Here is a 14,520-nt window from a genome sequence, read left to right as displayed (position 1 = left end):
TAGTTTATCTCAGTTGAAAACAATCAAGAGATTAGCAAGCAATGATTTTTGTCCTTAATTCTCATATCAAAGCTGTTTGTGTTAACAAGATAAAATACATTCTGAGACAATATGTGCAATGGCTTGTTTATCAGCAAGACGAATAAAGTTATCCTCACTTGACCTGAAATTTTTTCTTTGCTTTGTGCATTTTCTGGATACTTCTAAAACATTTAAATGAAAAAATAATTTATATTTCAACCACACTAGCACAATTTTATCTTCCTGTTTTGTGTTTTATTGTTTAATTTAAAACAAATCTGTAAGAAGTGAAAGGACTATTAATAAAATACTACTGTTTTTTCAAAATAAGCTCAATGCTACTGAGACTCATACATCTTTAAGTATCATCAGAAATGAGTTACTCAGTAAAGAAAATGAAGACTTGCTAGTTTCTAAAGTTATTATAAGCATAAATCCATCTGTGAGTACTTGTATTAGAGTAGCATGAAGGATGTTACACAAAAAACTTCTTGTCACAGCTTTGCTGTCTCGTTTGAGCCAATGCTGTATATGCCAGGTGAGCTGCAGAACAACCACATTTTGTGTTTGACTTCCCCTTCCACACAGGCTGTCATTAGAGGAGCTCAGTCCTATGACCCCTTGCTCTATTCTTGTTACATCTTCTTGTGCCAGTTTCCTGCTGTGAACCATGAATGCTCATCAGGACTTGAAGCAGTAGGCTTCCGGACTCTGTCTGGGGGTTTTATGCAGGTGGACAAAGGAGCTGTGATTGAGGCAGAGAGATTTTCACTTCCTTTTTTCCAGTGGCAGTACTGTGAGCACTGTCTATTTCAACTGTTTGATTCGATCTGCAATGCCTCACCCCATCAATAATTTGTTCTGTCATTCTTGGTCAAATCTGATACAATCTTCATGGAAAAGAGAAGAGAATCCTTATAAATCCTGGAATGATTTTTTTTTTTGGTCTCTTTATAAATTCAGAGTTTTGCTCCTTGTTCCTGACCACAGTTTAAAATGATGCTGTCTTCAATTATCATTATTTTTTATGCAATATGCTGATGATTTGGGGCTGTTTTGAAGCAGACCTTTGGTAACATCACTGAATGCTGTGGGAGGTTCAACTCAAAATCCATTATTATTAGATAAAAAGTTTAATTTTGCAGAAAGAGCAATTAAAGGAAGGTTTCAGAGTTGTAGTTTTGTTCCCCAAGAGCTGGAACTACTGACAGGTGCTGATCTCAGGAGACGACCAGAAAAAAGTATACAAAGCTGTCAATGAGAGAATTAGTAACTGAACTTACTAAAAATGAACAACAGGGTGAGTAATGGGATAAGTGATTTTTAATTTTTCCAATTGTTCACGTTTTCTCTGGCAGGAGGGCACTTTCTGTCTCTTATGAGGAATATCCCACTTAGATGACACAGAAATGCTTGAAGCTTGTATATGAAGCTTGGTTTGTGAATTTTTGGAGGACTTTGGTAGTTTGAAGGTGTCAGTTGTGAAGATGTTTCTGCTAATGTGGATCCTTCCTGCTCCTTGTGTTTTGATTCTTGAGGATGTTCTGGTTTTCTTTTCATTCTTCTGTTTCATTTATAAATATTTCAATTTAGCTGAAGTCTCTTGGAACAGAGGTAAGTTTTCCAAGGGGCTTTTTAAGGGAACTCTTAATATTTTTTTGTGTTTTTACTGGAAACCCTGAAAGTATTTGGCTTGTAGGCAGATGAATTTTTATCCAAATTATAAAGGGAAATGTGAAAAAATGATAACAATAGGAAGAAAGATAATCATAATATTTGAATTGAAATACCATTTTACTTGTGCTTGGACTGGGTGTTCCCTGTTATGCCCCATGGCAAGTAACTTGCCTGTGATGGTTTGTGCTGATGCAGCACTAGAGACAGCTGTTCACACTGAGGTCAATCTTTGTGTGTGTTGGCCATTTCAGTCTGTGAGGCGATGGTACTGCTGAGCTGGAAGCATATTAAGTAATGCAGCTAAAACAGGATTTTGCTGACATCACTTTTATCAGCCAAAGATGCAGAGCCCTAAATGTCCATGCCGAACAGAGGGAAATTGTTTTGTGGCATGGGATCTTCCAATTTCTGTTTTACTGTCTTCCTCAGTCTCTTCCCATCCTTTGAACCTGTTGGATTCAGAATGAAGCACTGTGGTACTCTCTAACCCCTCTCCCTGCAGCAGTTCCTGTGTTTAAGATGCACCTTAACGTGTCCCCTTTCCCAAAGGCTGCCCTCCCTGCCAGCCCACCTGAGCTGCAAATGTTCTGCCTGTGGTTCTGGGGTTAAGCTGCATGCTGACACTGGCTCTATAGCAACAGAGACAGTTGGTGCGGATACTGAAGCTGTGCCTGCAGATAGATGAAATACCTTTGTTGATAATCTTTTTGAAGAAGAGTAAATGGAAGTAGGAAAAAAAAAAAAAAGAGGAGAAAAGCAGGTCAAAAGCAGAGCCTCACTGAGAGGATGAAAGGAGTTAAGAGTTTGTTTTTGTGGTATGTACCAGCTGATTAACTTTTTGCTTTGACTTCTGCAAGTTACAGTCTCCCTTTGAGGAGAGTTTGAGGGCTCCCTTGCTAGGCATTGTCAATCACAATAAGTCTTAAAATCTGTGCCCTGGAGTGCCTTGCCCTCCACGAACTGTTGGCGTGTCCCAGCTGTCCTTTGGTGTGAGGGGTGGGGCATCCCAGTGCTGGAGGCTGGAAAGCCATCTCCCTGTACACTGCCTATTTCTGATAGCAGGAATATCCCCAGTGAACTTTGGAAGCTTTCTGGTCCTTCAGGTGACACAGTGATCCAGCCCATCACCTGGGGTGAAACATGCAGTGTATCCTCTTTCCCAGCTGAGGATGGGACTTGCTTTCACCTCAATAATGCTTTTAGAAATACCCTTACTTTTGGTTGTATTTAATAGTCTTAGGCTGTGGGTCTGTTGAAGCAGTGTGCAGTTTGGGGCAATAAACTGAGCAGTTGGACACTTGGATTCAGATCCTGTTTCTGATCCTTGTACTCTCACCTGATGTTGACACAGTACCCCTGCCTTTCTGGGTCTGTGTTCATGTAACTGAAATGGTGGAACAGTTCCTCTCTCTGTGAAGAGCATCACTTAGTTTTGGGGATCTAGCAGCAAAAGGCACTTATTTAAAGGCAGGGTGATGAGTGGTTTATAGAATTGAAGAATGTTAAGAGTTGGAAGGGACTTTAAAGATCATGCAGTCCCAACCTCCCCTGCCATGGGCAGGGACACCTCCCACTAGACCAGGCTGCTTAAGGCCTTACCCTTGACCTTGAACACTGCCAGGGTTGGGGCATCCACAGCCACCCTGGGCAACCTGTTCTAGTGCATCACCACCCTCACAGTAAAGAATTTCTTCCTAATATCTAATTTACTCCTTGGTTTTCTGGGCAGTGAGCGCACATTGCCAGCTCATGTTGAGTTGTTCATCAACCATCACCCCAAAATCTTTGTTGGAAGGGCTGTTCTCAGTGCCTTCCCTGCCCAGCCTGTAGGTGTGCCTGGGATTGCCCCATCCTGCGTGTGCGACCTTGCACTGTGCTTGGTTGAACTTCATGGGTTTGCATGGGCTCACCTCTCCAGCCTGTCCAGGTCCCTCTGGATACCATCCTAGCCCTGCAGCGCATTGACTGCACCACAAGGCTTGGTGTCTTCAGTGAACTTGGTAAGGGAGCACTCCATCCCACCATCAGCATCGCTGACAGATGCTGAACAGTGCCAGCCCCAGCAGTGACCCTGAGGGACCCACTCTGAATTCCTCATGGTGCATGCAGCTATCATCTGCAGGCTGCTGGGTACAGAACGTCCAATCGTGGGCAGAAGCCCAAGGAGCCTGAGAGCTGCTCTCTCTTTGCAAAAAAGATCCCAAAGGGATCTTCTATTAACTATCCTGGCAAGTCCAGAGGACATTTAATCTGCTCTGTGTTTTAGAAAAAAATTAGAATCTTCATTTCAGCCATTGCAGTGAACAAAGTACACTTGTGAGAGGCTGAGATTTGCCCTTAAATACAGTCCAGCCATACAAGCTCTCACTTTGGTCTGAAGCTGCTTGTGGTTCCCAGCTTGAATTTCCATCAGGATACCCCAAGTACATTGTTGCCTCTGTGCTTTTTGTAAGAAGCTTTTTTCCCGAAATAGACTTTTTTGGACAGTGAAGGATTTTATTTTCTCCGTTGTCCATCTGGTTCCTTCATCCACATCTGGAATGCTATGATTACCCAATCCACAGCAACAAAGATAATTTAAGTCTTAAAAAGACAGCAGAAGCTTGTGGAAAGGATTTATAGCTTATTAGAGTGCCTGTATATTTTTTCTCTGTCTAAAGAACGTTTGCAGTATTGTGTCATGTCTAAGAGTGAAATTGCCCTCAGGGAGAATTAAAATCCATCACAAAAATGTACTTGAGACTAGCATTGTTTTCCTAGAAATCACTGTAAATACAAGAAGCACTATAGGCAAATAGTTGCAGAAGTCCATGTCTTGGGCAGTTTAGGGCAAAAGACCAAATATTCTTCAAATAATTGGCAAAGCAGGATAATTACTTTTATTTTTGTTACAAGTGGGATGTGGTTTATCTGTGTGGCCTTGTCCATACCCAGTAGATAGCAGATTACACTAATGCCTCTCAGAACTGATGAAGTCTTAAGACCGTGCACATAAAATAGAGGAAATCCAGTGTCACTTAATGCTTTTGTTGCTAGTTCCTTAACTAAGGAGGGTGGAAGATAAAAGATTAATCAGAGGTGATTCTTACTAGACTAAGTAACTAAAGGTGATTTTTATGGCAGGATGACACAAAGGTTTCTTTTCATTCTCCCTCATTTTGTGTCTCCCCATTCCTTCTTGCACTGTGCAAGCTCGCAGGTCTGTTGTGCCATCTGAACCTGGTGAACCATTTAATGCCTGGCTGGCTGCAGCAGAGGGCTGGCGTGGCCATGAGCTCAGGGCAGTGGAGCAGGAGGTGGCACTGTTCACTCTCTGCTGGCCTCCAGTGTGCTTCTGGACCAGAAACTCCACGAACCAGAGGTTCTTGTTTTTCAAGGAAGGCATGACAGAAAAAGTTGAGGAGAGCTCCTTAAAGCACAGAGAACGGATTTTAGTAAATTGTGAAGAAGCCCAGCAGGAAGAGGTGACAACCTCATATGGCAGGAGTTGTGTGTCAGAGTCCTGTGAAATGACCATACTCGCCCCCAGCTATCAATTTGACCGGTTCGGCTGGCCAATACCTCTTACGGATCATCTGATTTGGTGGGAGAACAAGTGCTCAAAGCTCTGATAAAAAATAATTATGAAAACATAAATATGTTAGTGCTTTTCAAAGAATTGTAGCTATCCAAATGCCATGGAACTTGTCACAAAAAATATATTTTGACCAAAGATGCAATGCCAGAAATCAAAGTAGGAAGCTGTATTTTCCTATGCTGACATGCTCCATTTTGCTTTAGTGAAGCAAGACTGGCTTCCTGCTGCTGATTGCAGTCATGTGCCCTGTTTAAATATCTTCTGGGGAAGACCAAGGAGAATGAAGTTATTAAAAATCTGCGTTTCTCTGGGTTCATTTGAAATGAATCATTATTAAGCAATTGTGCCTCACAACTTTTTAGAAAGTGAGTATTTAATTGCTGCTATTCAAATGCATTTTCTTAGGGTATGATTCCCCTTTGGACATCTTTTCTCTTAGATAATTTAGTTTCAAAAATGCTGAAAATGGGAATAATGCACAATTAAGAATAAGAGTTGTGCCACTCATTAGGAAGATGATGGACTGACAGAATCATATTAAACACAGAAGAAGCAGAGATAGGCTTTATTTCCCCACTCTTATTTCCCCTGACCCTTTGTGGATGCACCTAGAAGTCTGACACAAATTCAGGTACATTTGTGGATCTGTGTGTGTTAAAAGAAAACTTGTAATTGATATTTCAGTGTGGATATAGAAAGGCAGGATGAAATAACAATATTGTCCTTTTTTTTTTTTTCTTCTTCAGGACAAAATATTTGGGAATTTCTCTGCCTCTTTAATGATTATAAAAATTGGTGGAAGAAACATTACCCGTGAAGAACCCAACAGAAAAGAAAAACAAACTGAAAAGAACAGTTGTAATTGAAATTAGGAAAGAAAACAACTCATAAGCTGATTTGAAAAAAATTGGAGAATTTAAATTCAGCTGAATAGTCCTTTAAAAGAGAGAATTTTTTTCATAGTAGATCCTATTGAATCTTTGAGTAACACATTGCTTCATTGCCTCTGCAAATTCATTTGTGCTTGTAATCTAAGGCTCCTAAGGCTAATCTAAGCTTTCCTGTGCTACTGAGTAGGTATACAATAAGCAGTCAATTGATTTGTGTTATTCTACCTAGTTTCAGAAGTACTTATTATACCAAATATCTTTTACTTTTCTGGGCACTCTAGCTCATCTCTTTTTGTGGCTGAGCTGTCATGCAGTAGTAAGCATCTTATAGTGCTTACTCTCCAAAATACGACTTTCATTTGTTTGTATTCTGACAACATATTCATTTTATTTCAATTTACGTATGCTTTCTGATCTTTCATGTGTTACTGTCTTCCATATAAAGCATTTTTCACCCAGCTGAGTATTCAGTCCTTGCCAGCTATTTATAATTCACTAAAAGCCCATTTTCTGTTTCACACATCAGTTTGCATTGCAGCTAGGGTGGAATCTGTTATGTATTTGTGTCCTGTTTTCTCACTTAAGCAAATCCTTTCATTCTCACCAATTCCCACCAGGAGGTTACAGCTATTTAGCTGGTCATGCACATGGACACAAAAATATTTTGTGGAGGTACTCAACTCAAAACATCCAGATTTGTTTCCCAGTATCTCTTCTTTTATACCTTTCTAACTGGTCCTGTACATAACCCAGCAATTTCTTCAGGCCTTGTGAGGAGTTTTGCTTGGTTCAGCCCCTATAGATCCATTAGCCTGCAGCCTAATAAATTGAAGAATTATAAATATTAATGTTGAAATACCCCTCTGTGTCTCAGCTCTAGCCATCTTCTTGTGTGAGGAATGACCATTTTTTACAGTTGGCTATAAAACCTGTCTGTTGAATGACTTCTGTTGTGTAATCTGAAATCCCATTATTTGTTTGAAGGTAAAATAATTTTGAAGTTGGCTAACAGTTATTTCAAATATCTTTCTGCAGAGAATAATGATGTGGTGGGGGGGGGAGTTTAGCATTTACAGAATAAGCAGCCTTTCAAGGCGGTTACATTAAAATTTTAGAAGCTTAACCACAAAATATTCCAAGGAATGAATCTTAAGATCATCTTTGGCCAGGCAGAAGTATAACCAGGCAGGGGTATATACTGTGCTGACTTGATGCCTTAGGAAGACTGACCTGAACTGACTGCAGGATCTAGACCAGTTAACAGACTTGACCAGAATAATATCCATTGGCCCTTCCATTCATTTTTTAGGTGGCGCCTTCTGACTTTATCTGGCTCGTGAGGTAGAACTTCATTAGGATACCTCTTTTCCTGTTGTGTCTGCATTCTCCTGTTCCAGCAGTTTGTCCAAAGATGCTGTGTGGGCTCTGAAGTTCATTAAGATCATTAACTGCTTCGATATTTGTCTGTGTGTGCATACATGTATGTTAGTCTGCCCTAAAAGTAAATAATCCTACAAGTTGTTGTTGATGCCTTACCTTAATTTGTTGTGGGCCTCCTTTCATTATTGAGCTGTGATTTTTTTAGTCTCTGGCTGTGGGTTGGTCCATGCTGGGTTTGTTTTTGTGGAAGAAACGGAGTATCTTTTGTGCATTAGTTGCATTTTTATCTAAGCAATGTATTCTACGTTAAATTCACACATCCTCCATATCTTCCTCATACTCACCTGTTTTAATTTGGATGGGAAAGGAAGTGTCTCTGTGGGGTTCTGAGGATTTCCACACCTCCTGGGAGTTAATTTTGCCCCCTCTTTAGAACAGGTCAATAGTACTTATCAGGCATCAGGGTCACTGGCATCAGGCTACACTGCTGTGAGTTGAGGCCTTCTGGTTTCTCCCAGAAGTGAAACCAGACATCTCTTCAGAAGCACTTAGCTGAAAAGAGGATTTCCTAGAATTTTAATCATACCCCTTCTGTTTTCACCCAAAATACTGTACTTTGGAGCTGTGCTAATTGACCTGATGTTCTGGTTTTAGATTCATGGTAGTAACCCTCAGAGCTAATTTACACAACGTGCTTTGAACTGAACTTGGTAATGCAAATATAATGTCCTATTAGCAAACTGTGAATGGTTCCTACTGGGATTTGTACAATGATTCTGAGTTCATTATTACTGTCATTCAATAGTGTGGATGAGTAGAGGAAAAATAATTAAACAAAGTAGTACTTTAAATCCCAGAAGGAATGTAAAATCAACAAAGTTGAAAACCCAGAAGTCTTAACTTGTGTTTAATATATACACTCTGTGGAAAGGAAGGGGGAAGCAAGAGTGTGTGTTAAATACCCAGCGTAGCTGCCCAGCCTAATTGGATGGAAAAATTGATACCCAGTGAATAATGTATTTTCCCCAAATGATTCTGTATTTCTCCAAATTTTAGACTGATAATGTTACATGGAAAATGGCTTAAGAAGTATTTTCTTCTAATCCTCCTTTAAATATAAGTCATTTTCCAAAAGTGTTGCTTGGGGATTTAGCTGTGTGACTCCTGCTGATATCCCTGGAAGTTTCACGGCTAAAATGCACAAACAGCGCTTTGAAAAAGACTCTTGCAATCCAACACTGTGGAAGCATTTGCTGTGTGAGCATTTCTCATTTCAACAACTTGACCTGGTGTTAGCAGCAAAATCTATGGCGGACCTTAAAGCTGGGAAAATGCTGAATGTTCCTCAGTTTTGTCTAAACATGCAGACTGGTACAAGTCCACTTCTATTAGATGGTGGGCAATTTGTCCCAACGTGTAACATTGAATTGTGAGGGAAGACGACGGAAAACCCACTCTAATTGTTCAACTGACATATTAGTCAGTCAGCCAGGCAAAGAGGCAGCAGCTCAATTGAAAAATTATTCTCCAGTGTGGTGAACTGTACCACTTGGTTCTACTCACACTTGAACAGAGTGCCCTAGAAGGTTGGCTGTAATCTGCTCATCTGCTGCAGACCAGTGGAGTTTCCCTTGGGCTCAGTTCTTTAGCAGCACCGTTCAACCTGCTCTTCATCATGACTTTTTGCCCCGTTTGATTCCCTCCACTTCTCTTTTCTCCAGTGGTTTCTGGGCAGACTGTCTCTCTTAAGCTGTTAACTGTCCAATAATTAGACTGGATACCTGAGCAGGAAACCTGAGTCATCTTCTCTATTTTCAGGCTGTGAGGCTCATAGAAAATTTCATTCCTTGGGTGTCACAGCCCAGGTTTGTTGTGGTCCAGCCAGTGGACAATTCCATCTGCCCGTCCACCTTTTCCATGAAGGAGTGGTGAGAAATGGATGGGCGTTGTCTGTAGAGCTGATTAGTTTGTCCTGAGAGTGTCCAAGAGAAGTTACTGCTGCGCTTGCACCTTAGTGGGAAGGTTAAGAGAGGAGGCATAATTCTAATCCTAATATTGGACTTTTTGGAATAGCCTCATAATGCTGTTCTTGCTGCAGGTTTTGGGATGTTCTGAAGATATGGACCTTGGTTTTTGCCAGAGTTGGATTTCTGCCCCATGTCTTCAAAACTTAGGAAATTAAAATTTTTTTTTTCAAGGTGACACTTGAAAAATAGTTTAGGTCATGAAGATTGCATCATCTAAGCATGTGAAATCATACCTAAAGAACATTTGGTATTAGAAAATGTTCAATTATGCTATTATAGAAGAGTCTGCATCAGCTATTGGGAAGTTGTTTCAACATCACCAGAATGACCAGTAAAGTGTCCACAAACTGCTGTCTCAGGAATCCTTACTAGTTCGTACTTAAAAGTTTTCTTTTCTAGAAGTGGCTTAAACACTGCAAGTTTGGTACAGAGAGCAAAACCAGAAGTAAAATTCCCTGTGGTATTGAATGATTTACAGCTTAAGTGAAAGAGCAAAGCTGACAAAATCTGAAAAAGAGGAATTTGGAAGGCAGAGTAGAAACCAAAAAAAAAGAACGGTGGAGAAAATGACACAAACAGCATCAGCTTAGGAGTCAGGGAGGGAGACAGCTTGGGTCATATGGTGAATAAAATGTATGAGAAAAAAAATCATAGTCAAAAGTCAAGAAAGGGTGTCAGTTTCAACAGAAATTGCTATTATCAGGGATTTTTTTAAAAGGCCACTGCATTAGAGCATTCTGCTGCTTTGAAGAATGAGTTCAGTCATCCTACTTACAATGTAGCAATGCAGAGACTCAATATGAAGGGCAGGACCTTTAATTTCTTTCCTTTATGGACATTACAGAAACAGAGGTCTTAGGGTTTAATTCAAACAAAATATTTTCTATTGATGCTGAAATGGTCTGCTTCAATCTAGAAAGAGATTTTGAATAGTAATAAAGCTGCTTTTTTTCATCATCTTTCTAAGCTAAATATGAATTCTGTCTTAAAAAAAAAAACACAAAAAGCTACAGGGAGCTCAAATATTTTATAGTTCATCCAGATAAGGGGAAGATGTAGATTTATACCTGGCTCTGATGACCAAAGAGGGTATTGAGGGAAAAAAGATAAGAAAGAGAGGGTAGATCAGTGAAGATTACATGGTAATATGAAATATGCTGGTATTTGTCTTCCATTGGAATGTCATTGGAATCCCTTTTTTATTATGCAGTGTAAATTGCTGTTTACAACTAATTCATAAAGTGCACTTTATCACCCTATGTGAAATCTTATGCCTTTGTTGTGACCACATTAGCTTAGAGATATTAAAGCTGTTGTTTTCAAGAGCTCTGCTGCAGTAGAGTTTTGCACTAGGAAGTTAATAAGAAAACTAGGAAAGAATTTACAGTGTAAACAACATTTTGAAGTCAGCCAATTAAATTAATGATCCTGTCTTGAAAGCAGTTCAGAAAAACATCTGTCCACTCAACAGTGTGCCCTTGTGTCTGTGACTCTGCCCTTTTGGGTGCTCAGGATTAGCAGAAGCACTTAGCTCAACTACATTCTTGTAGGTACATCTGTTTTGCTCAGCTGCAGTAATTCTCCCACTTACATTGTGTAAATCTCTGCCCCAGCTTTGTGTGTAAGGAGCAGAGAGGCTTTTAAGGCATCACTGAATGTTCATGGTCAAAAGCATCATGTTTACATTGATATGTCAGGCATAGCCAAACATTGCTTGTGGGTTTAATGAAACTCATATGCCATTATGTGCAGGTTGCATAATGTCAGGATGAAGCAGCTAGGGCAAAAATTATTAGGGATTAAGGAAAGTGGTATATTAAAGCTCTCTTGTCCCTGAAATGGCTACAGAACAGGCTCTGCTCAACCTCTCTGCTGAGCAGCTTAACATTTTTTCTTGTTTGGAAGCCCTGTAATTGCATTGCAGAAAGGGTGACTGGTATAGCCAACAGTGGTCAAATAGTTTACAATGAGTTTCTGAAAACTTCCATGTATGTGGGACACTGCTTGTCTGTATCATGGTATCATTGTCAGCTATTTTCTAAAAAAGAAATTGCTGCTTCTCTGAAGTTTCAAGACCTGTTCTAGATCCTTGGAGAGAACAGCAGCACAAAAAACATAAGCTATTTGCAGGTATCGTTTGTAAGCCTTGGTGCAGGAAGTCCCTGTTTTATTTGATGTCATTTCAAGGTTGTTAAAAAATAGCTTGGAATTCTGAATATTCTTTCTCATCACTGTTGCAATTTGTATTACTTCTAACCTTCAGTATATACCTTGAAGCTCTACTTTGCTTTCTTTAAAATTATCTGAAGGACTGATGTCTTAGTAGCAATTTGTTCTACCGTGAAGGTAACTGTGATTTTCCTATGTCAGTAAGAGCGTTGGCTTTTCACTTATTTTTTGACTTTTTTTCCACTTTTTTTGTTACTTTTCAAAGCTCTTGTGCTTGTATGCTGCTCTCCCTTTAATCTCTTTTAGTAACCAGATTCTACAGCAGCATTTGGGGGCAAATTCCAGTTTTCTATTTTTTTTTCTGTGTTGCAATGATGTGGTTTTCTTCTATAAAGAAATTTTGAACACAGTTTCTCAAATATTTAATTGTATTTGTTGAAGTAAAAACATATTTTATCCTCTGACTTAGGGCTGTCTTTCTCTGTAGGTGCCTGGGTTCTTGCTAATTTGTATGGCCTAGCCAAGCATGTTGAGATAGGAAAAGAATAATCCGTAGCATTAAGACTAGGATGAAATTTTGCAGAGTCCTTTTAGAAAAAAATTTCTGGAGGGTTTAGAGTGATTGAGAAAAATCTTTGCTCATCTTCCCTTTGTGACCTTCAATTAAAACTCCAAAGTGGGTTAGTAATTTAATATAGTTTTTTATTTGCAATTCAGGTATTAAAGCACAAGGTGTAAGACTGCGTACGTGGAAGTTCAGCAGAACAGCTGCCTGAAACCAGCTCCTGTGTCTTTTAGGAGCCTTGATGTTGTTGAATGGCTGTGACATGTCCTGTGGTCTATGGATCACCCATATTAGCTGTAAAGTATCCTCTTAAGTCGAAAATTGAATTGTGATTTCACTTGTTTTATAGTTTGTCTGTCAGACAAAAATGTTTAACCTGTTCCTGCCTTTCATAATATAGGCATTAGGTGTTGTCAGTAATTGTCATGGAGCTTAGCCTGTGCATAAAGCCTTAATTGTTCTCTGTTGTTTGTCTTGGATAGCTGTATAAAGGGCTCATTCTGGGTCTTTTTATCTTATCTAACAGTGTTAAAATAAATCTTACTTCCAGGAAAAACTTGTGGCAATTCAAGTAACGAGTTTGAACTCTTCTGGTGCCTTTGCACATGTTGAGTCTGGTTGCCTTGTTCGGGTGAGTAATGATTTCCAGATGATGTCTTGTGACTGCTGACAATCTACAGAGGACAAGCTGGACACATGGCTCTCCTTGATGTTCAGGCTTTGCTTTGTGAGGAGAAAGGAAAAAAGGAAATTTTTTTTTTTGTTTTTGGAGCAGGGAGGTTGAACAGATGGTCAGCAGAGGATTGAAGTAATAGGTGGTAAACAGGCAGAGAGGAGAACCAGGTAGGAGAAAATGTAAGCAGATTGCTCTCTGATACTTCTGCCTTCCCCTTCATTCCTCCCCAGCTGCTTAGTAAAGAATGCAAGAGAGATAAGAATAGAAAGTGAAAGGAAACTTTTCTCATGGGTTTTGGAAAAGAGATGATACTTTCAATACTGAAGTAGTTAGTAAGTTGTCTAACAAAGTGTAAACAATGATTCTGGCAGCTGCAGAGAAGCAAGGAAAACAGGATGGTCCTATCCATGTGATGGAATGGGAGAGGAAAATTCAACCTTCACTTTCCCATAGGAGAGTTCAGGAGCCTTCATCTCCTGAGGATGTTATCAATGAAGATCTCCAGCATTCTTCCAGAAGTAGCACTATACAGTCACTCTGGAGCTGGAAATTGCGCATGAGTCCATGTCCTAGCTAATTTTAAATAAAGTTTAAAAATAAAGTTAACTGTCTGCAATGGAGAAAACCTTTCTGGGGCAAGTTGGCTTATTTATGTCAGCAGTGTAAAGCAGAGAGAGCGTTTCATTTGAGCATAGATTTTCCTGAAGTGAGAATGTATGAATGGTTTTCTCCCTGGTTTTCTGCAGCCAATTTAAAATTCCATTTAGTGCACTCCAATCATTTGTATCTTTTGAATCATTTGTGGAAAAGTAACCAAACCTGTGATAGGGGATCTGCACCTAGCCTGTGGTTACTGCAGAGGTGGTACATGCAGGGCAGAAGTTGGAAGGCCAGGAGGCTGATTCCAGACCTGGGGCTGCACAGGTGGGTGGTCTGGTGCTATGTGCTTTGTGACTCTCCCTACTCTTTATATAGTCTCTTAAAGTATCAAGGCCAATCTTTTTTCATGTTATTGTGAGCTCTGGTGACTGCTGGGCCTATTGCCCCTTCCGTTTAGAATCAGTATGCTTGCTTTGATACTGTGTAATAAAACAATGCGTAAAATTTCAGCTGTTTTGTTTTTTTTTTTAAGGTAAATTATTTACTGAAAGTAATTTGCCTCCTTTTGCCTGCTGTCTCCCACATGTAGCACGGAAGGAATCCCTGTGTCAGGTTTGACAGATTTTTCAGAAATTTGAAAGAAACTCAGAAACCATGTGAAAGTATGGTAATTCTCTTGAATGTAGGCAATTTAATCATCACAGAACTTGAAGGGTCACCTGTCTCTTTGGATGAAAAGTGCTGCATGCAACAAAGAAGGTTCAGGAGGCAGATTCTGGGAATGTCTGTTTCTCAAATGTACCTTTTTATGCAGGGTGCTCCTTGTCGCCTCTGCAAACCTTTTATGCCTTGCTCAAAGACAGAATTGTCAGTTGTTATAGGCAGAGCTGCTGGCACCTCCTGTCATTTCTCTTTGTAAGATCTATTTTCTGTTTTTT

General features: G+C 39.8%; 1 protein-coding gene across 7 annotated transcripts in view; it reads left to right on the top strand.

The window, feature by feature from the left end:
• The window catches only part of DISC1 (DISC1 scaffold protein), a 174,547-nt gene that overhangs the window by 120,619 nt on the left and 39,408 nt on the right, over positions 1–14,520 (top strand). Inside the window, exon 10 of one of the 7 annotated variants that reach the window (XM_064708529.1) lies at positions 12,857–12,932. The exons of 5 other annotated variants lie outside the window; for them this stretch is intronic. In XM_064708529.1, the coding sequence (XP_064564599.1) occupies positions 12,857–12,918 (62 nt within the window). In that variant the 3' untranslated portion in view covers positions 12,919–12,932. Of the gene's footprint in view, positions 1–6,021; positions 6,103–12,856; positions 12,933–14,520 lie in introns of those variants that run through there. One more of the 7 variants, XM_064708528.1, reaches the window with a different exon arrangement.

This window comes from Zonotrichia leucophrys, chromosome 3, assembly GCF_028769735.1.
Source record: "Zonotrichia leucophrys gambelii isolate GWCS_2022_RI chromosome 3, RI_Zleu_2.0, whole genome shotgun sequence".
Classification (NCBI taxonomy): Eukaryota; Metazoa; Chordata; class Aves; order Passeriformes; family Passerellidae; genus Zonotrichia; species Zonotrichia leucophrys.
This window is presented reverse-complemented; position numbering and strand designations above follow the sequence as displayed.